We start from the raw sequence: 22508 nt of genomic DNA on the forward strand, positions 1-22508 counted from the left end.
TGGTCTAGATGCCTTTCACTAAGTAATATTTTAATAAGAAACAAGTTTTTGTTATATATGCAAAGTAGATAAAATTATTCAGCAAAATCAAGGTGCTTTACTTGATGCAGATGTAATCTGGATTTTTGCTAAGTCTCTCTCCTTCTTTGCTTGTACCAAGTCTACCTCAAGAGCTTGCTTATCTTGTTTGAGATGTCTTATCTCTTCTTGTAATTTAGTTTCTTCTTTCTAGAGTTTAGAGAAAACAGTAAAACAAGAAAAACTAAACACATAATGTCACACAAAGAAACCTGAACATGCCTTTTCACCATAAAATGATTAAATCACAACAGTTATATCAGACCACAGTAACCATAAGGTCTTCTAATTTTGGTATTATTCTCAGCCTTGCTATAGCAGAGCATGGGAAAACTTAAGCTAAACATTAAAAAAAACCCCAAACAGATTTTTTAAGTCTTACATAACTGTTGTAGAAGTAGAAAACCTCTGCCTTTTGAGAGGGTCAATAAAGAAAATGGCTTAACTTATTTCTAAGACTTAAGACTGTTGGTTAAATGGACAGAGGTATTGTCCAACGGTTCACCTCATTACAGTCTATTTCTTGCCATTTTCTGCACACACTCTCTCTTCCGTTTGTCTACACATGATCACTAGCAAACTTCAAGACAAAATGGGATGAAAGGTCTCAGTGCCAGTGTCACATCTGGAGATGGAGCCCCTTGGTCCAAGGGATCCATAGGTACAGCAACCAGCAACTGGGGGGCTGAGATTTTGGGGCCAGCCAGTAAACAGACCAATATCTAGGACCAGCATGTGCATGTAATGTGTGTTACTGCTACTGAACTCCCATCCTGATCTGCTGAACAATATCAGGCTGCATGTGCTCCTCGTATTTCCAACAGTATTATTTGTATTTCTGTGGTGCAAGCAAAGGCACTGCTCTGTTGTCTGTGTGCCTGACCACGTTAGTGTTCTCTGTGTGTCTCTCTCCATCTTTGGATCTTTTGTTCAGTCTCATTACAGGCTGGACCTAAGGAACAGGGAAGTGTAACAGCATCACCTCTGAGGTCATGACTAGAGTAGCCCCTTGTGCCTTAAGAGCTCAAAGCCAGCTTTGCCAGAGCAGGAATGTCTCCACTGGTCCTGCAACTCACAGGATCCAGAACATCTTTTCACTTGCTTAACCAGTTATTGTTTATAACAACAACAAACAACAACAAAAAATGGAAGAAGCAGATTTTAATTTCTGGTCTAACTATCAAAGGAAGTGTGTACCAGAACAGTCCCCCCACTTGCAGTAAGCAGAGCAATAGAAATTCCAGAAAACCTTTAATTTTAGCATGAAGCTTATGTAACATACTCCCTTCATAACCAGAAGCATCTGTAGGACTACAAAAAAAGTTACATGAGAGAATAACAAAAGATTCTTTTTACTCCAATGTTCTTTTCTAGAACTTACTTGCTACACAGCAAGGATAAGCAATCTTCTGGCTTTGTCTTATAGAGGTATATCACTAGTTTCTGCAAGCTCTCACAAGGTCTTTCAGAAATTCCAGTAAACATGGAAACACTGAACTTCTTTCAGTGAATCTGTGTCTTAGAGGATTACTTCTGAAAGTTTGTTTGATATTTGTGATGTGTGGAAAATAATTAACGCTGTAGAAGAGTAGCATGCTCCACTACTTAATTTACATTATTAGTCTACAGTATGGATGGTCATGCAGGTTTTTTTAATGAAAATAAGGCTTGGTATGTAACTACCTGTGCTGCTCGAAGCTCTGAAATCAATTCTGTGAAACTCCGATTGCTGGCTGGTTCAGAATCCTGTACAATTCGTGACTGGTTATTAGTCTTCTCTATCTTTTCTCTAAACAGCAACAGCAAAAACAGTTATGCAGTGTGGTGACTCGGCATACTAACACTGGCATACTGAAAAACAAACACAATCCCCCCAAATGGTACCACAAAGTCAGTCCGTACAGCTTCAAAAGAAAGAAAGAAGCAAAGGTGCACAACATTTTTATACAAAAAAATTCACCTGTAAGGTGAAATCTTCTCACCTCACACAAACTTGTTTGTTGGGACAACACAAGGGAGGGAAATAAAAATCTACCCTGCATCAGTGGAACTCATCTGTGGGCCTCTCCAGAGCAAAGATTTGTAGATTAGGAGTACACATGATTGCTAGGTCATTTTTCCTCATTTTCCTCACAGGATGAAAATCTTACAGGACCTACAGTGTAGTGAATTGAATGGTTCCTCCACTACAAGGATCACTTGTGTCTCCTAATCTACTGTGTATCTTACAGCAGTATCAAAACATTTTGACACATTAGCAGAGTCATAATACCAGAACAAATGTAGTGTATGTGTCACACATTCTGATATGAGTATGAATTTAAATATTCCCCAAGTGGGAGACTCTAGTCTTCCCACAGGTTTGCAACATCATCAAGAAAACTAAGAATTAAGTGCCAATAATCGACATAAATAATTTCTCAAAAGAAGAAACAAACCACAAACCCAAGAAAAACTTGAAAACATGCACTTGACAGACTCTGCAATGGTTCTTCATATATAAAATAATAAACAGCTGAAAACTCCAGAGATTTTAGGTCAGATGTGTAAAAGGGCCTACCTTAGGTCTCTTAATTCAGACATTAAACACTGATTCTCCTTAAACATTCGTTCCTCATTTTTTTTGTTTTGGATCTGTAGATCTTTCATTTGTTTGTATAACCTCTCATTTTCCTAAGTTGAGACAGACAAAGGTAAAGAATGGTAATAAATTACTGTTTTCTCCAGTTCTAAAACAATTGTCTATGACTTGCATAGTTTGCCTACTGAAACAGTGGAAGCAAACACTAAATATTTCGTTACTAAGCTTCTAAAATGGATATCTACTTTCATTATCTACAATTTTGTCCAAACATGTGCTCACTCCGGAGGATCTAAGCCAGTTCCTCTCCAAAGCTATCCCAACTATATTCTAAAAGCACGTTCATGAGTGGGTGCTGATAGATCAGAGCTCAGCCTGCCCATTCTCCAATCTCGTGGACACAAACCATCACCAATTTGGGATGCTCACAGCCATACTGATAAGACTTTGTTTCTACACCAAGAAACTCCGTTGAGCGCCAGCTGGAAGGTGGTTAAACCACCTATTGGATTTGCAAGCATTCAAAAGGATTATTAAGCGTGCGTCGTCTATTCTCCACTTGACTAAGTAATAAGAATCAGACACCTTAATAAAGTTACCTTGAAATCAGCTGCTCAGATTTTGAGAAAAACATCTTAAAAACAGAACTCTCTGGATTTCTAATATTGCTTAAAAATACTACTTTTCATCTACATTTGGGGAAAAGAGCTCGTGGCTATTTATTGGCCATAAAGTATTTTCCCAGTTCTCAACTGACAAGTCAGTGATTTTTACAATGGATTTTTACATAGAACTGTGGAAAAACTGAGCGCAAACTAGACACATGTAAGATACTTTTTAAACATGCAATATGTTTGCCCATCACACCCAAATTTCATCTACTTTTTAGATAGCAAGACAACTGTTTTAATGTGAAAGTAATAACCATTAAACAGTTTGTTTCTGACACTGGCTAGAACACAGCTCAACATGCAGTGTGGTATACCTGTTGATAACCTTGAATAATGACCTCTTGGTCTTCAATTTCTTTTTGTATTTGTGTTAGTTTTTCTTGAGTTACAGGAATTGTTGCTGTATGGTGGGTCCATCTCTTTTCTTGAGCCATCTCTTCTTCCATGCTTCTTAACTTTCAGAAAGAAAAGGAACACACAAGCAATAAAAAATTTTTGTTAGTGATATGGAATTCTCTACAAGACTACACTTTTATAATATTAATAGTTCAATCTCTTCATTAAGGTATGACAGCAGACCCATGAGCCACTCTTATTACTGGAGTTTTACAGGAGCATTAAGAAACAGAAACAAGGTGTAAAACGCTTGGAAAAGTTAAAGTTTTACACTCCCTCTTTTGTTCTCATGTATCTAGACAGGAGGGTATAGTGGAATAACTGGGAATATTTCATACAGACAAAAGACAACACTGAAAAATGCATCAAAAACTAAAAACAGTATCTCGAAATATAGTACTTATCTATAACGAGTTGTATCTGGTAATCTCTGTGAGAGTGAGATAAATATTTGCAAAAAAAACCTTGCTGTAGAACTCTCAAAATAGCAAAGTAAAGGAACTGAGGATAACCTAGTTTATCTCTGAAGAAAAAAAACAAGGCGATAAATATAACTGCAGGTATGCATTTATAAAGTAGCAGTGTCTGTGCAAATCTCGATTTTCTGCTCATGAACGACTCATGTAAAGTAACAATAATTTAATTTTCAGAAGCAATGTTCCTCCTCTTCTATAGGGACGGGATACAAGCTGATAAAGTACCTTACTCTGAAGAACATAATTTTCCTGACCCAGATGAGAAAGTTCTTTTTCATGCTGTGTTTTCAATTCTACTATCTTTGTCTCCATTTCCTTCTCTTTTTGTGAAACCTTGCTGGACAGTTGTTGAATCAAATCTTGAGCTGTGTTCAGGTCCTCCTCTGCAGCTTGTACTCGTTTTAACAAATACAGTTCTCTATCACAACTTTTGATAGGAGAAAATGATAACTCCTAGTGAAGAGAATTCAGGGAAATGTTACACTCAGCTGATTGTTTACCAGAACTCTGCTCATCAAGTTCACTTAACTTGTTTGTCTGGCTCTCAGCACCCACATAAAGCACTTGAAAAAAAACCCCAGAAAACAACTCAAAACACAAACTCCCCAACATTCTAATAGCAAGACATCCTGCATTTACTTTACTGAGCTACATTCTCATTTCCAAATTATATATGAGGAAAACAAATCAAAAAACCAACAAGAAAAATACCTTGCATATGAGGGCCACTACATTGCTACCAGAATTATTTTATTATGCATCTTAGTTTTTGAAAAGCACTAATGCTTTAGGTATTCAATGAATAATTTTTTTTACACATTTGATAAGGGAGAATGAAACTCCATCACAGTGCCAAAAATTCAGTCATCTTGGAGAAGTCAGAAGATAGTATTAAATATTTAATGCAATGCAAATAGGAAAAAATCCCAAACACTAGTACTGTTTGACACTCATAACAGAGTATTTTAAGTAGAAGTTTTATTTAACCTTGTTTTACCCCAAAATAGTAATTTTTAGAATTTAATAAGCAACTTTAATTATACAGAACCACCCAAGCAACAGAATTATGCAAGCAATTGAAAAGCAGTATGATTATACTTGTGTATTTTAAAGGCAAAAACTGGTGTTTGGCAAATACTGAAATATTGAATAAAGACTTCCCTTTAGTCAATCTTTTGATAATTGGTAAAAGTCTTGACAAAATAGGCTTGCAAATGAAGCTGTACGTACTATAATTAGGAGCATCACTGGTTTTTACTTACATGCCTCTTATAATCCACAGCCTGGTGTCCAAGACTATTAACAACTGATTGGCCAGACAAAACTCTGTTAATACTTCTCTCCAAAGTTGGTTCATTCGTTGCAGATCTGATTGTCCTAGTAGCAAATAAGGCTTCTTCATTTAGGCAGAAAGTAAAATAGAACAAAATTAAATACAGAATTTAATGTCCTTTAAGAAAAAATCTGTTCATGTGATCCACCCTGTAGGTATATAAATTAAGTATTCTACAACCTCAATTTTTAATTAAATATAAAAACTTGAGAGCAATGAGATACTATGGAAAAACTGGAGTGTTTTTTTTTTTTTAAGTAAGGAATGACTTGTACTGATGACAAGATAAAATAAAACCAAATGGAACAACTGAAAAAAGTATCTGGATAATAAATACTTCATGAAACAAGGTTAACTTCTCTGCTTGAGAAGTGGCCAATTCTCTGAGTATACATAAAAACAACATACTTCAAGCTATGGTGAAGATAAGGCACAGCAATTTCCAAAATGGACTTTGGAGTGCAGACAGCATACAAAGAAATGCAACATTTACTTTCTGCATCAAATAGCAACTTGAATGCAGTTAAAAATCAGGAAAGTTCACCCTAGAGTAACTAACATAAATGAAATATTTACTTCTCAGTTCTCTGAAATACAGATAGTAACTAGAACTACCATTTGATTTCTGCCTATTAATTTAAGCAAAGAGCTCCTGCTTAGGAATGCTATACCTGAAAAAAAACAGACAATGATCCTTTTTCAAATTTAATACTTTTTACATCTCTCACACTATCCCCTCCCAAAGGTGCTCCCTTAGTGCTGATAATGAGGATTGTTTGATTCAATGCCATTCTCTTCTTAGCTACAGAGGCCCCTGCAGAATGCAGCCAAGTGAGATTAACTTCTGAAATCACCTGAAATTGCTATGGTGAATGGTTACAGCTAGAGAGGGAAGAGCAAGTTTGAATGAGGCTAGTGGCCTCATTCTATGATTCTGTGATTTTCTTGGTACTCATCATTCACTTCACCAATTTCACCAGGATGTAATACCTTCTGTCCCCAGGGAATGACACAACAATACACTGAGGACCTCAGTTTGACTGCTGCCACCGAAGCAGCTCCCTAAGACAGGTAACATAATCCTAAACTGCTTTTCCCAACACTATTTTCAGGGTTTTTAAAAGCATTGCATGCTCAAAATGCATTAAAACCTGGGTATCTGTAGAGTTATTTTCCTGTGCCTCAGAGATAGCAAACATCATCTGCAAAGATGCTAAGCTGAATTACCTCATGAAATTCTTCAAACTTTATCCCAAAATAAAAAGGTTTGGACCTTTACTTGCAACTCAGTTTTCACAGGACTATATTGGTATTCTCCCTTCCATAGTGTTACAAGAGACATGAACAAAAAATAGGACTTCCTTTTTAATATTTTCTTTGTGCTCTAGAATAGCAAAGATCAAAAGAAGCTGAGAACAGAAATTTGGCTTCAAACGCAGAAGTTAGTGTGTCAGCAAATCTTTACTGTAATGAAAAATGCCACTTGTAGGTATTAATTTTTAAACATCATTTTTTCTATTGTTTTGGTCCTACTAGTGAATAGTAGAGAAGTTTCAAACATAGTGGTGGTATATGTGAGTGGAAATGAAACAAGACTACAATACAAAGATTTATCTGAAAGTCTCTCTCCCAGCAACTTCACACTAATACAAAAAAAGAAAAAATCAGTACTTACCTGCATCAGGGTTTAGATTTCTTCTACAACATTTGGAATTTGGATTTTTTTCCCCTTTTTTTTTTCTTTTAATGTGAAGCGTGACCAGCAAAGATCTCTGTCTCTTAAAACTCAAGACTTCTTACCATAGAATTACCTTTAGACTTTGCTCTATCTGCAGGACTTTTGGCTTTCATACACGTCTTTCTGAAAGTTTCTTTTGGTGTTTTCTTCTCGCTAACTGGAAAAGACTGTTTTGAGAGAGAACTGGGTTTCCCATAGGCAGAACTTCTAACGAGTCCATGAGGACCATATGAAGGTTTCTTTCTATGTAAGGGTGCTGGAGTTCTGATATTGTATGACATTGGTTTAGTTGATTCTGACCTTTCATTCTTCAAGGAACAAGACCGAAGAGCCTGTGATAGAACACATTTGTTTAAAACAAGCTTTAGGTTCTACTGTAATTTCAAGGTAGCCTTCACTAATAAAAAACCCATAGAACCATTTACCAAAACTACACAGCTGTAAGACTCAGGATGATGGGAAGCATTATTTTTAACCAAATTAGCAGTATGTAAATTTGCAGAATTGCATTACTTCAGAAGTACACACAGGGCAAGTATTTTGTGCTGACAGTTTAATTGTTTTGGGAAATTGTATTACATTACAGGATCTTTTGCTTAAAAAAGCAGGTAGGTCATGACTAAAGACAGTGAACACAGAAACCTGGTGATGAAGAGAGAAACAGTGGCAGGCAGAGGAACCCTGCTAAACCTGATCATCAAAAACAGAGCACACAGCTCCCAAGCCTGTTTGCCCTGGTGGGAAATCCATCATGATAAATCAGCCAAACCTCTCTCCCTGCAATGCCTTGCAGACAGAAGAGGTGATTGTCTAAAGAAGTGTGAAGCTAGTTTAGGGGATGCAAAGAGAAAAGAATTTGTGGGTGCAGGAAGAAGACCTGGGATTGTGTAAATCTTGTTATGGAATGTCTGAGAGTATTGTAAGAATGTGCAAAACTTGCAGAAAGTTTAGGGAAAGAACAAAAAATAGGTAAAGGAGCAAGTTTGGGAAATAGAGGGAAAAATCTGACAAAAAAAGCTGATGACATAACCGAGGTGTTGGTCAGTACACTTTTCTGACTGAGCTCGACACTGATCATTGCAGTCTCTCCTATATTCTTATTGAACTTTATTTATGTACATATGCTCCCTATTCTGAGCCTGTTGTGTGTTTATACATGCCCCTCCAATGTTCACATGATCAGACCCATTATTAGCTTAAGCTGGGAACATGGCACTGCAGCAGCCTTGCACATGTTAGGCTGGGACAGGAAGGATCCCACTGGTCCTGAAGTCCACTGGATTTGGCTATCTCTAACAAGAGCAATGGCTCTTGAAACATAAGAGTTTCAAGAAAAAGAGCAACAGTGTCTCATTTCTAAACATCAGAGCATAATCAAATGACACAAAGTCTAAAAATCTATACATTTAAAATGTACTTCCACAAAACAAAAATCTGGCTGATAATACTTACTTGTTTAGTTTTGCTGCCTTGTGAAAGCAGAGAGTCTTGTACTACCTTTTCTCTTGGCATGCCAGGCTGTACTTCACTGGTCTGAGTTTCTTTCTCAGTCACCCTGTGAAAGTTATCATCATTCACACTTGTCTGTAGAAAGATGCTTTTTTCTCTGTTGAACTTCTCAACTAAGTTTGTCTCCCAAACTGTATCACTCTGGGGGTCTTCAAAGGGTGAGTGGCTGACAAGGTCATTTTCTGTGCTGCCTATCAGTTTCACAGGACTANGAATAAAAGTCATATATAATAAGACTTTTGCCATTTGCTTTTCTATCACTCTGGAAAAAATGGCTTTTTTTTTTTTTTTTTTTAGGTATCAGCTGTAAAGACTGCCTGAACTTCAAGGAGCTACTAGGCTTCTTTAAGAACAATCCTGCAGATTTAGTCATACAGATTTGCTCCCACACTGTGGAAAAAGAGCCATTTCCCAGCAGTGACTGTTTTTGTGGAGGTACCAAACTCGACTACCAGATGAACACCTGTAAGCATGCAAACACTAATAAACCAATGAATGCTAATTTCTGCTGGGTGCAGCTCCATGACAAGTTCCCAAAACTTATTTGCTAAGTATAACCTGTATTTCTAACAGATCCAAGGCCTGTGCTTTCTGCTCTAGACACAACAGTTGCAGCAAACAAGGAGGAGGTATGGAATATAGGTCAGTAAGAATCACAAAAGTAGGCAAAATAAGAGGATTTGATCTTAAGATTATGAAGGTTGGAGAGCTAGGATAGGATGTGGACTGAAATACATGTATAGAGAAGGGTAAAGAGCAGAAGACTGGGAAAGCAGAGATCCTAGTTGTGAGAGCAAGGAACACTCCTCCAAATGATCTGGCAAACATCGCTGCTTATCACTCAAGTAAGTTTGGGAATCCCTGGTCTAAACCTATTAACACTGTATATTCATTTTACAGTTCCCTACAAATGCCATAATGACAGTGCAAGACATAACAAAATTTCAGTACTTAATTAGGAAAAAAGACAGATGAGTATATAGTAAGCTGTTTTCCACAAACAGTGGATTTAAGTTACTACAATTCTTAAAATGCTTCTTGAAATAAATACCTTTCAGGCTCCACATCAAAACTTCTGATATTACATGAATGTCCTTGAATTGTTTTCATCAATTCTTCCACAGTAGGTAAATCTAATTAGTGATAAATATAAAATAAATACAAAGAAACTTAGGAAAAATACTTGTTAAAAGGACAACACTTAAAAATGTTTCATAAATGGAGTGTTAAAGATATTACTAGCTCACTCATTCTACATGCTTGTACAATACATGCCTTCCTTTCAGCTATTTACCTGAATCAATAGTTGACATGTTCTTTGAGTAGATGTCATTATTTTGTGAAATGCTTTGCCCTAAGCCTTCTGAGACTGCCATTGCAGAATTGTGCAATTTCTGCTCATCAGTGTCTCCCAAGGACTGATCAACATGATGATATGCTTGGTGTAACGCTTCGATGTCACTGGTGGTTTGTCCATAGGAAGTACCTGTAAAAATGCAGGCTCATAAGAGACACTACTGGATTTTCTGTTTTGGGGAACATCCCACTGGAACCTGTGTTTCAGTAACTAGCTTGGTCTATCGTAGTGAAAACAGTGATTTCAGTTACTTAAAAAATCCCCTTTTGAAAATTTCAATTTTACTATAAACAGCTGCCAAGTTAATCAGTACCTACTGAATAGTCCCATCTACAGATTGCATGCCTCTCCACCATCCTCCCTCACATCAATATTTTATCAGTGCTAAAGCTAACAGTGTATGTGATATAACTATTTTAACAGATGCCATCAGAGCCATACTCTGGATGTAAGTGGCCTACACTGTTGTGCAAAGTTTGATAAGAGAATGTATTTAATAATTGTGTTCAATGCAGTCAAAGAAGAATTTTAGCTATGATGAACAACCAGAGGAGATGCAATTTAAATACAAAACTGCAATGTCAAAACCTACTTTGCAATAATGAAGTGTAAAAAGGACTTTTTCCTGAAATATGTCCTCCTGCTTTCAAGATTTGTTGCTAAAAGGGTTTCATGTTCCCCAATAACTTAAGAACAAATGAAGACATCAGTTACCTGTTCTAATAAAGTAAGGTTTTAGGGTTTGAGTTTTGTTGTGTGGTGGATTTTTTTCTTGTTTTTCCTTTTTTTTTTAAGCACCCCTTACCTGCATCATTCATTTCAATTCCACTGACTTCTTCAGGGTGATCATGTTCGCCTGGAGCTACATCTGATGTTTCAATGGCCTTCTGAAGTTCTGTTGAATCTTGTGAATCAAGTAACACAACTAAGAGCAAGAAGATAAATGTTAAAGAAAGCTAAATTCTCCTATTTATACTTATCTTGATGTCCTAAAACTTATCTTGATGTCCTAAACATACAAAAAAATTCTACACAGATTATTCTAATGCCATTAATGGTAAACTGATGAACTCTGATTGCAAATCTGAGTTCTGACTAGATATAATAAGTATAAAAATACATTGATGATCACTCTGAAGTGTCAACATGTAGATTATTTTTTAATTACTTCAATCCAACAGATTTCCAGTACACAGAACACAATAAAATCAGGTGAAAAATATCCAAATAGTAAAAATCAGATAAGCAACTTTCAAAAGTTGCATTTAGTCTTCTCCCACTGATCAAAGTTTATATTTTACCTTTAGCCAGCATGCCAGTGTTTGCTTCTTCCTAACAAAAATAAAGGAAAAAACCTCTTTTTGAATATCAGGGGAAAAAAATGGACAAACTTTAGAAGTTGTTTCAAAACCTAAAAACAGTTTTTAGATCTCAGAACTAAGCAGTTCTTCATGCTCCAAGAATATGAACTTCTCTAAAACCCTTTTTGCGATGCCAAAAGGTTCCTGTACTCTGTAAACCCTCTCACAAGTGAATAAGAATTAAATGCTACTCTGCATAAATTGAACATTTTTGCACCTTCCTGGTTTTCTTTTATCATAGTTTGAGAAAAGAAAAGAAAGTAGCAGTAAGTACATTACACATCCATTCTACTTTTTCTTTTCAAACATTTATTAGAAATAGCACTCTAATAAGTTTACTTAAAAAGAACCAAAAAAAAAGAAAAAAAAAGTTTACCTAGTGAAGAGGAATACATGGTACTCTATAGACTTCTTTTGTAAAAAACCCATGAATGTGTGCTCGAGGGATGCACCTATGTGCTTCAGCCACATGTGCTATACATCAAAAGACCTGACTAAGCCAGTGGACAGCAATCTCATACAGGGTGGATTTTTGGGTCCTCTGCCCAAGTGCTTCTTTGTACAGAACTACTTTCATCTGTCTACCACTTGCTGGTATAGACACCACCTTAACAGCTGAGAGAGATAATTCACTACCCACTCTGAGGCTGAGTCTCCAACCTGAGCTCATCATTTACGCCATCCCATCCACATTTCTTAATTCAAAGGAGTATAAGCAGGAAACCCCATGAAGAACTTAACTCTTTCAGTGATATCTCACAAGAAAAAGTATATCCTTAATAGAATGATACTCTTTCAGACAGTACATATTATATAAAGGTTTACTATATTTACAGTTATACATTGCAGAGTTTTTAAAATTCATGCAAGTAATAGAAACATTTGGTAAGATATACCTGTTCTTGAGGACTTAAATCAACTTCTGACGTGATGTTTTGATTCACTTCATTTCCCTCAGGTTTAAGGGCAGGATTATCATCTGTTTCTTCAAAATCTTCACTGTAGCTACCTGAAGAGTAAAATAAACATCAAAGAGAATGAATATTCACTGAAGATAAAGCAGCAAGAGCAAGCTGTTTCCTTTTCCTCAATACCCCATCTAAGAACAGCTACTGTTAATATTACTCCTTTTACAAGGGCAACAGAAAGGTTCCAGAACTGGGTGTGATACTAAAACTACAGTGGAAGTCACACATAATCTCTCTAAATTCAAATGAAGTTTGTTTTACAATCAGATATGGTTTACCTCTGTCTCTTCAAGGTGTACTTGAATTGACCCCTTTTACTCAATCACTTTCTCTCACCTAGGGGTAAAATGATGCAATTCCTACCCCGTAGATGAAGTACTCTGTACATCCACTTTGACAACTCCAGCAGTTTTTAGGCTCAGAATCTGTAATTTGGCTTCTTCTGACCTGCTGTGGTGGGCAAACAGCCACCCTCAAGGGTAACCATTATTTAAAAACACAAGTGTGTCAGGGAATGAACTTTAGAAGCAAGCCAAAGGCTTTTCCTTAGTTATCTAGATCCTTCCACAAGTTTCAGTTCCCTTTTACTGTATCTCTCCCACTCAGCTCCTGTGATTACAGGCTTCAGTGTCTGCATTATCTGTAACACTTAAATCTAGAAGCATTGCAAAAAAACTGGTTCATAATGTGTCCTTTCTGTGTTTTGTCGCCAATACAACTGACACACAGTTTAATTTGTATGCAAAAACTGCTCTATGAAGAATCACTATTAAAGCATTCTCTTTGGTTTTGGACCACAATAAGTCTGATCAGCTGAAAACAGCTTTCTCATACTGACTTAAGGCAAACACAGTGCTTATACTATTCCTGCACACCTATTACCCACTATTTTGCTTGCTATTTCATGAAATACCAGTTTGACAAAGACTAAACCAAACCATGCACAGCACACAGACTGGTAATTCCAGGTACTCCATGGCAACTTTTTCCTAAAAATCAGAAGTGTCAATTTCATAAAAGTAACCTTAACAATCAAGTAATTTCAACTGTTTTGTTAGGAAAAAGGCTACAACTATCATGATTTCTTGCAGTCGACAGAGTAATCAAGTTTTCAAGATGAGGAGACTTCCCGTGATTACAGTTTACAAATATGTTTGGGAAATACAAGCCTGACAACAGGACATCTCAAAAGTTCAGCTAAATGTATGAATTTGAAAATACAATCTGTTAAATTACAGAAATAGATTCTATCATATGCTATCAATGAAGCATGAAACAAAGGGAGATGACAAGGGAAAGGCAAATAAGCAAGATGGAAGGAGTCTAGCCTGGAAATTTTGAGGAAAAAAATAAGAGTAATATTGCAGATGACAGAGATTAAAGTCAGGCATGAGAAGATGGCACAAAAATACAGATGACTGTTAAGACACTGGAGTAAACATTAAAACATTCAGAGTATTTTTTTTCATTTATGATTGATAGAGGTTTTTTACAAATTTTTTTTCCTTTTCTTTTTTGTTTGTGTTTTGGTTTACAACAGATTAAAAATCCACTTAAAAAAAAAAAAGGACAAAAGCAGAAGTTAACACCCAAGCCCCTGTGTCTGAATAACAGCTGCACAGTCATGATGTAAAGGCAGCCTAAAAGGCTGATGTAAAAACTACTGATTGTAAAATGATTGTATTACCAGATTTCTCTTCATATGCAGGTTCTTCTTCTCCTTTTTCAGTTTTTTCATTTCTGAGAAACAAAATGAAAATTCTACTCTCATTTTGAACAGCAAATAAATAAACTTTTTTTCTTGGAACTCTACACTCTGATACTTCTTACAATTATTAATAAAATAAAAAAACTGAATTTGTCCAACATAGCAAATCATACGTAAGAAAGGTGGAAAAATATCAGCAATTATTAAAACATAGTATTTCAGATTTTAAAACTACCCATAGTTAAAATTCTCAATCTATCTCTTAAAATCACTCTCTTTCTGCATTCTCTTCAACAATCTACATCAGCTTCTCAAAAAATATTTTACCATCTGGTTTGCCTCCTGTTCTGACCTTCTTATTCTGTGTTAACAAAATAAATAAAAAATAAACCCTCTCCTTTCTTTCCCCTTTCCCCATAAAATTAAAGTTTTTTCCTTACCTAAAACTCTCCAGAATTCTGCCCCTCAACTGTTTTCATATCAGAAGTTGCCTTTGAGCTCACCATTTTCAGCAACAGCAGCCTGAACTTCCCTTTCATCCATTTCTCTCACAGATGTTTGGACATTATTTTCACATAACTGATTATAAATGGAGTGACCCGGTCTATGAATTTATGTCCTTCCTCTAGATTCATTTGTAATATTATGTCTGAAGGGACACAGAATCTTTCCTGATCTATTTCCTTGTTGCTATCAGTTGTTTCCTCTTCATTTAGTTACACCTTACAATTAAGAATGTTAAACTGACTTGTTACTATCAAATAAGGCACAAACTGTGCAGCTATGTTGACTCATCACCAAGTTGTGCTTCCACCTTACTCCTTTCTTCTATTTATTAAGCTCATTTCTGCCCTTGTCTTAAAAAATAAGAAGCCAAACCTCCATAAACAAACAAAAAAATGATGGAAATTGTACAGGATGTTGTCCCCACAAAAGTTCAGTGACCATACCCAAGTCATACATGCCCACTAATACAGCCCCCAACTTTTAGTCCCTTGACATTACCGTACAAATGGTGCTAGCATGAAAGAATCATTAGAATCCAGCTCTTTATTTAATCTTGAATAATCAATAGTAGAGGAAGCTTCCTGTTCAAGTTTGGCAAAGAAGATCTCTTTTTCTTCTTTTTCTTCCAAGGTATCCAATCCAACTCCCATAATACTTTGATTAGGCCCAGAAGCTAAAACTGAATCTAAATTTCAAAACAAAGAATAAACTCTGTTTATGCTCAATGTCCACATAGAATAGCCATAACAGTTAGCAACAATTACAGACAGACTTATAAAATAATAACAGTATCAAATAATCACAAACTAGTACTAGGAGACTTCACGAGATGCAGCTGAGGGAAGTGAAGAATCCCATCTTGCAATGAATTACGGTAAACTGCTTTTAATAGTAATAATAATAATAATAATAATAATAATAATAATAATATAATAATAATAATAAAATTTGTTTAGATATACCTAACTTCATGAAATGGTTGGGCATTCAGTTCTCACCATTTTTTTCCAGGCTGTCGCTACTCAAGGAGACAGCAACCCCATTACTTTTCTGAAGCTGCATCTTTTCCACATGCATATTCTCATAGCTTTCTCCCATAGCCTGTGAAGTGTTCTGTATCTTGGCAAAGTTTCCATTGGCTCCAAGAATTCCTAGGAAAAAAGTTGCAATATTCTTGACTACCATCCAAAAGCTATTTGTATGACACTTCGGTCTTTCGGTCACCTTCCAGAACCACTTTAAATGTCATGTTGCAACTGCAAAGATATGCAGGCTCACAAATCACATTCACCTTATTTCCACTGCTATAATTCTATATGTAAATCTTGTTTAATTAATTAAGCTATTATATATATTGTCTTCCTATCCTTCACATCTGCACACAAACCTAAAGCTCAGCATGAAGCAAATGTAGAAACTGTAAAAACTGACTTATTGTCACATTACTCATTGAAGACAATCACACACACAGGTCCCTATACAAAAATTACATTTCTTTGTTAAAAGCCTGTTAATTTTATTTGATCTACTACCTCAGATCCCCACAGGATTTTTAAAATTGTAGCCATTGCCTTAGCAGCTACATTTCATTTGTTGCTTGAATGCTTTAAGGAAAAAAACAGTACTCACATTTACTTAAAGGTCACTGATGAACACCCAGTTCTTCCATGTTTATGCAACTACAACTTGCAGTTGCTCTCCTTATTGTAATTTCATTCTTGTGAGCGTTCAACATCACTTTACCAACTTTATGCTGGGTCTCAGGCACAACACTGCCTTATCTACTTCCTTAAGGAAGATTAAAAGCCAGATATTGCAGGACATTACTAATTCAAAAACTCCCTTCTGCTTACCCGTAAAACACACACGTTTATACTTAGATTCTGTATAAGTTCTTGTTGGAGGACGGGTAGGAGAAAAGCTACTTATGCATTTTATCAAATAACATATGAAATTATTTAACAGTTCTCACAGAAGGGAACAGAATCTAAGTCAGTCTTTTCCAATATGAATCTTCAGTTGGTAAAAGGCTCAGAATTTGTTGTTCTGCCTGGCCACATGATGTTCAGACTGTGTTCTTGTACTGAAAATACCAGGAATGGTAAAGAGATTGACAACAGCTCATTTCCTGCTGCAGGAGACTGGAGGAGATACATGCATCAATAACACTAAACCAGTCTTCCACGTGCTGACCAAGTGCTTTGGCTCTGGGCTCTTCCTCTGTCCTCTATAAAGGTTCATACAAGTCCCTTTTAAAAAATGCCATACTTGCCTATATCATGACAATGGAGAGAGCCTTTTCCCTTTGGTACTGAAAATGTGGGGAAAGCAAGAGTCTCAACACCTTTTCCATCTCTACTGGGCAGCCCTCAGCATGTTTATTCTAAGAAGTAGAATAGGTTTATTTCCTTTATTTCAATGACAAAGTCCCCTTGCATATTTTATTGGGAGTCTAAGATTCTACATCTTAGAAATCCACATTACTTTATCTAACTTCAGCTCTGTCCTCACTACAGAGCTCTGACTGATTTCCCTTGCAAGCAACAAATAAATGTCAGAGACATTATCTGATGCTCCACACACATACAAGTTAATGCCTAAATAAACACATACTGCTAAATGCCTAAATAAATACATATTGCTACTACACTGAAAAGTATAAAATGGAAAGCTCAAAGTGCTGAACAGAGGCAAAAAACTGCAAATAGCCCATTTCTCAGGTAGCCAAATGAATTCAAAGTGATTTACCCAGATGGAACTCTATTCTAGTTATCAAGGCAGCAAATAGGAGTCTGTTTGCAGTGGGGTCACAAGTTTTTTGCAGAGCTTTAGATTAGCCATAATTTCACCAGACCCCAAACACCTGATTTTTGAATGAGAATATGTTAGCAGAATCAAATGATAAACTGTGAGTGACCTCCTATGTAGAGATTTGCAAGAAAGGAGAAGTGAATGTAAGTCAGTAAAAACCCAATTAGAATGTTTAATAGAATAAAATATTAAAGCCCCCCACATTTTCCCGTGTTGTTTTATTTAAATAATCTCAAATTCAATGACATTTCTGAACAGATGTACATTGATCTTGAAGGCTTCCTTGGATTTATGTAAGCTATCTAAAAATTTTTAAGTATTTTTCCAGTCAGTGTTTGAGTCAAATCAGTTTTTCTTAAAAAAGCACCTCCCATAATAATCTGAAAAACAAATACTGTTTTTGTAGCCATTAAACTTTGCAATTTAGCCACTCTCAACACCCAGACACAGACCCCAGATTACAGGGGACTCTACTGTTGCTAATAAAGGTAAGACTGTTTGTTTTCCTTCACCCTACACAATCTGAACTTTGAGAAACCCATCAAACTTGGAAAAAAATATCAACTTGTATGGATTTTGAAGTAATTTCACTGTGTTTTGGCTGTTTGAACAGTTCTACTTGTTTCTGGGGGGCTAGCAAGAGTGATTTTTTTTTTTTTGGAGGAGAAGGGTATTTGTTATTTTTTGCAAAGACTTCTTAAAGCAGCAGTTTTCTTGAACTCTAAAGATTCCTACCTGTTACTTCAAATGCAACATTTTGTAAGGCTAGTGATATACAGTATTCTTTTTTTATAGTCCTGCCACTTGTAATTAATTAAAATAAGAACCTGAGTTTCACTTAGAAAAGTATTTCTAACCACCACATTTGAAAAGTTGAAAAACAAATAAAAAGGACTCAAACAGACAATGACAAATATCTACTTAAAAAGTAACTTTTTTCCCAATTTGACCAAGACTGTCAGAACTGAGCCACTTTATTTTTTTAATATCATATAGAATGCAGTAGATTTGTTACCCTCAGAATTGTCTGGACTGTCAGAAGCAAGGGTTCCTTCTTCTTTGTTTAAGTATGGATCCTTCTTGTCCTTATGAAATTTTTCCAACATTTTGAATTTAGACAAAGCCTTGCTGCGAGATGCACTAGAAGAAGGTTTAGAGGGAACTACTTCTAAGTGTACATAAACATTTAAACATTTTTATGCACAATGGACAGGGAATAAAGAGAAAAATAAGATGTGAGACTTCAAATTAACACTTCTGAAAAAGTAAAACAGTTTAGTTGCTTGTAGATTGAATTGTGTCTAATTTTTCTATCTATAACTAAAAATTAAAGTTAATACTTATAACTTCTGAGAATATAAATTCTTTTCTCTCTCTTTTATTTTTAAAAGAGAGAAATTCCTTCTTGCTCCATGTATACTTTGCATTCAAATATACTGTTCGAGGAGCTCAATATTATTTTACCTGAAGGAAAAGGAAATCAGTAAAACTACTTCAACAGGTTTTGGAAGCAAGCATCTAGATCAGCTCAAAGGAAAGTGGAAAAACATAGGTATATAAGTGTAAATTACTACTGTCTTTATCATTGTCAGGTATAGAACTGCATGCTGTTTGCTCAAATCTTTGTAGGGACTTGCTGAGCAGCAAATACAATCAAGCTCCTTCCATTCACATTAGCAGAATTAAGTTTTAGATAACAGTACCTATGCTGAAAACTGTGCTCTCATGAAACTTAGATGATAGTCTCACTACATCCTTTATATACCTTAGGCTAGCCAGATGATTTGTATGAAGTCTTTTTTCCTTGTTTAAATTGTCAGGGTGGAAGAGGCTTCTAAACTGACTAATTCAGAGAAAACTCATAGTTACAGGTCTTTTGAATTTACCTTGGCACAAGAGACAGAGTAGTCTAGGAGATTAGGCTACATACCTCTGCCACCTAGAAACAGGAGCATGGGGATATGTGACCAGAAACTAACACAACTCCAACATCGAAGATGACTAAACGTTTACTGGGAAACAAACTGTTGACAGCATGCCTTCCGTTGTACATAATGCAAACATCTGATACCTTTCAAAAGTAATTTGAAATTTAAAAGTAATTTGAAATAACTACCAAAGTCTTACCATTGCTCATATTTCAAATATTAATCCTAATTTGAGAAATAAATTAATTTTTAGTGTTTATCTCCCAGACCGAGATGCTTTATAGCTATTCTATGAAAGTGAGGCTTATGAAAACAGGGCAGCACATACATTCTAGAAAGCTAACACGGGGAAATATTTTACAGGCTATATACTAGCTCACCAACATGATCTAGAGACAAGTGCCAAATATTTCATTGCCATGGCTCTCCAAGCATTATTGATCTGCTTGAATTTAACACCAACGCCATGTTTAAACTAGTACAAATTAATTGATAGTGTCTTTTAGAGAAAAGTATTTAATGGATCAATGCTTATAATTTTTAATTATTTTTTGGAGTTTCTCTTTGGATAGCATAAGAAGTGACTTCATATGAAAGGTAGAATCTGAAGTTACACTGACTAAAATAATCCTACAGATTAAACAATTCAAGTTTGTCATTATTACTCCAATCACTGTTTCCATTGCAGGGGCAGCATGCACAGAGCAGCACACTGGTCAGCAGAGCAAAAAGAACCACATCAATAGAAAATGAGTAAAATGCTTATCTGACTGTGGTCTTTGAAATTAAACAAGTAAAACAATGAATATTAATATTTCTTGAGTATGTAATACAGGAAGTTTAGTAAGCAGGTATTTACTAGAGGTGAGATTTTTGTTTAGACTTTCAAAGTTACCCCCTCTCTTCCCCAGGCTTACATTCAACACTGTCTGTCCTACTACATCAGTATAGGTAGTGATATAGGATGTTACAACAATTGAGCAAAAGTTCACACAGTTATTAGTTTTTTCTGGAAATGACAAATGAAGTAAGTGGCAGCTTGTTTTCAGTGAGAACACAATGGTCAAATGGACAATTTGCTAAGGGTTTTCTATAGGAAACACAGTAGTAATACAAGGTTAATACTAAATAAATATATCAAAACATATTTAATCAAATACCAGACTGGGAACCTGAATGGGGACTCTTTTGTCCACTAGTTTCCACTATTTCAGCATGGTTTTCTGTCAGTTTCTTCTCTTTTCTCACTTTAACAAATTTTGTTTGAAAATCTTGAAAAGACAAACAGCAGGAACAGACAGGCAAGCAAGACAGGACAGGAATTCTTATTATCCAATTTCTTTTTTATCGTTTAAATGACAAAAGCGAGTAGAAAGGACATTAGTTAGAGGTAGGTCTTTAATGTGCCCAATATGGAAGACAGTGTCTTGAATCATAATTTGCACATTTCAGTTTAAAGCTGAAGAACAGAGTTTAAATGTGCCTAGAATAACTAGTGGAGTTATCTTAAAATGGAATTGTTTTAAAAGAACTTTATAGTTCTCAGCCAAATGAATAGAAGTAATCTACACTGTTACCATTAATCTACAAAACCTGGCACAAGATGCGTTGGGGAAAAAAAAGACAAAAAATAAATGTACAGCACATATTTAGTCTTATTCTCTTTGCCTTTCAAGAAAGCATGATATAGATACCAAAGCAACTCAAAATTAAAACCTCAAACTGGAAACAACCTATCAGCTTGGTGTACTGCACAAGCTAATTAGACAGACTTTGTTAGGATAACAATATATCTCTATACAGTGACACCCAAACACACCAACTGATAGATATGGAGCATGTATTTGTAATGCAGTGCCACACTGTGGGTGGAGCTGGGATTTATACATTTACATAAGTTTGATTCACCATGAATCAAAACTCTTTGAAAATACTAATTCTAAAACTCTTTGAAAATACTAATTCTATACTAATTTTTGATAATGTCCTATCTGCAACAAACACGGAGGTTCAAGCCTAGGAGAACACACATGGATCTCCACAAAATTTCAAAGTATGCCAACATTACACTTTTCAGAAATTAAATTCAGCTTATTTTCATATTTGTTACCATCACATCAGTATTTTTATTTTTTCCCATAGGACAATTGTTTTGCTATTTAGGGGACATTTAATAACCTTATGAAGAACTACAAATCTAAATTGTCATCTTCTCAGTCATCCCATGCAGTAACTTACATTGCAAACTGCTGTGCCTTCATCCACTATTAATACGTCTGAGCAACACACTACACAACATACACCTGCTGAAGAATATTAGATCTGGCAAAACTGTATTTGATAAAGTACTTGGAAGCATAAAAGACAAACAGAGAGACACACAGAGCAAAACATCAGCCGCTCTATAAGCCTATCCACGTTGAATTTCTTATCGTCACCTGACCTGTCAATTTAAAACACCATAAATGTATCTACATGAACTAAAATCATAGCACAGTTTGTGGTGTGTACACACGTCTAAATCCTCCTCTATGTATGGGATTCATAATTTTCAGTTATAGCCAGATAAAACTGGCAAGGAAAACTCAGTTTATCCCAAAGGTGGCCAAGTTCGTGTCTGCAAACGTCTCTCTTTTGATTCTAAGCTAATTGCCCTCCAACTAAGTCCCTGGTTAGCAGAATGGCATTCATCATAGTACACATTACGCAATTGCTACCATTTGCAAGTGTCCAGTATGACAAATGTAGCCCTTTCCTCTTGGGATGATACAACCAGGACATCCACTTCATTCCTCGTCTTGCCAAGATAGAAAATGGAAAGCCTTCCAGTAGGAATTAAAGGCCTCTCTGCCTGGCAATATTAAAGTACTAGCTCGGACATGGTTTACTGCATATGCCCCACAAGCGTGGAATTCTATGCTGAGTGGTGACAGAGGGGTAAATGAAACAAAACTAATAATCTGGCTGGCAAAAGTGGTGCTTGGATAAGAACTCAATGCACAGATCTAGCATATTTGGTGTAAGTTCCTATATTCTCACTTTTATTATGTCCAACTGCCAAGACGTGTTGGACCTTTGATTCAAAA

At 35.8% G+C, this 22508-nt stretch overlaps 1 protein-coding gene across 5 annotated transcripts in view; it reads right to left on the bottom strand.

The window, feature by feature from the left end:
* The window catches only part of CEP162 (centrosomal protein 162), a 45143-nt gene that overhangs the window by 15458 nt on the left and 7177 nt on the right, over window positions 1-22508 (bottom strand). For 3 of the 5 annotated variants that reach the window (XM_017826570.1, XM_017826556.1, XM_017826561.1), the window contains 16 exons: window positions 15682-15834; window positions 15182-15368; window positions 14156-14208; window positions 12397-12509; window positions 11441-11471; window positions 10945-11064; window positions 10077-10268; window positions 9834-9915; window positions 8726-8990; window positions 7347-7605; window positions 5465-5598; window positions 4428-4655; window positions 3645-3785; window positions 2639-2751; window positions 1762-1867; window positions 102-228 (listed from right to left, as the gene is read on the bottom strand). In XM_017826570.1, the coding sequence (XP_017682059.1) occupies window positions 102-228; window positions 1762-1867; window positions 2639-2751; window positions 3645-3785; window positions 4428-4655; window positions 5465-5598; window positions 7347-7605; window positions 8726-8990; window positions 9834-9915; window positions 10077-10268; window positions 10945-11064; window positions 11441-11471; window positions 12397-12509; window positions 14156-14208; window positions 15182-15368; window positions 15682-15834 (2304 nt within the window). Of the gene's footprint in view, window positions 1-101; window positions 229-1761; window positions 1868-2638; window positions 2752-3644; window positions 3786-4427; window positions 4656-5464; window positions 5599-7346; window positions 7606-8725; window positions 8991-9833; window positions 9916-10076; window positions 10269-10944; window positions 11065-11440; window positions 11472-12396; window positions 12510-14155; window positions 14209-15181; window positions 15369-15645; window positions 15835-18509; window positions 18601-22508 lie in introns of those variants that run through there. The other 2 variants (XM_017826579.1, XM_017826586.1) reach the window with 2 other exon arrangements.

The sequence above is a fragment of the Lepidothrix coronata genome, unplaced genomic scaffold (genome assembly GCF_001604755.1).
Source record: "Lepidothrix coronata isolate B3197 unplaced genomic scaffold, Lepidothrix_coronata-1.0 Scaffold4, whole genome shotgun sequence".
Classification (NCBI taxonomy): Eukaryota; Metazoa; Chordata; class Aves; order Passeriformes; family Pipridae; genus Lepidothrix; species Lepidothrix coronata.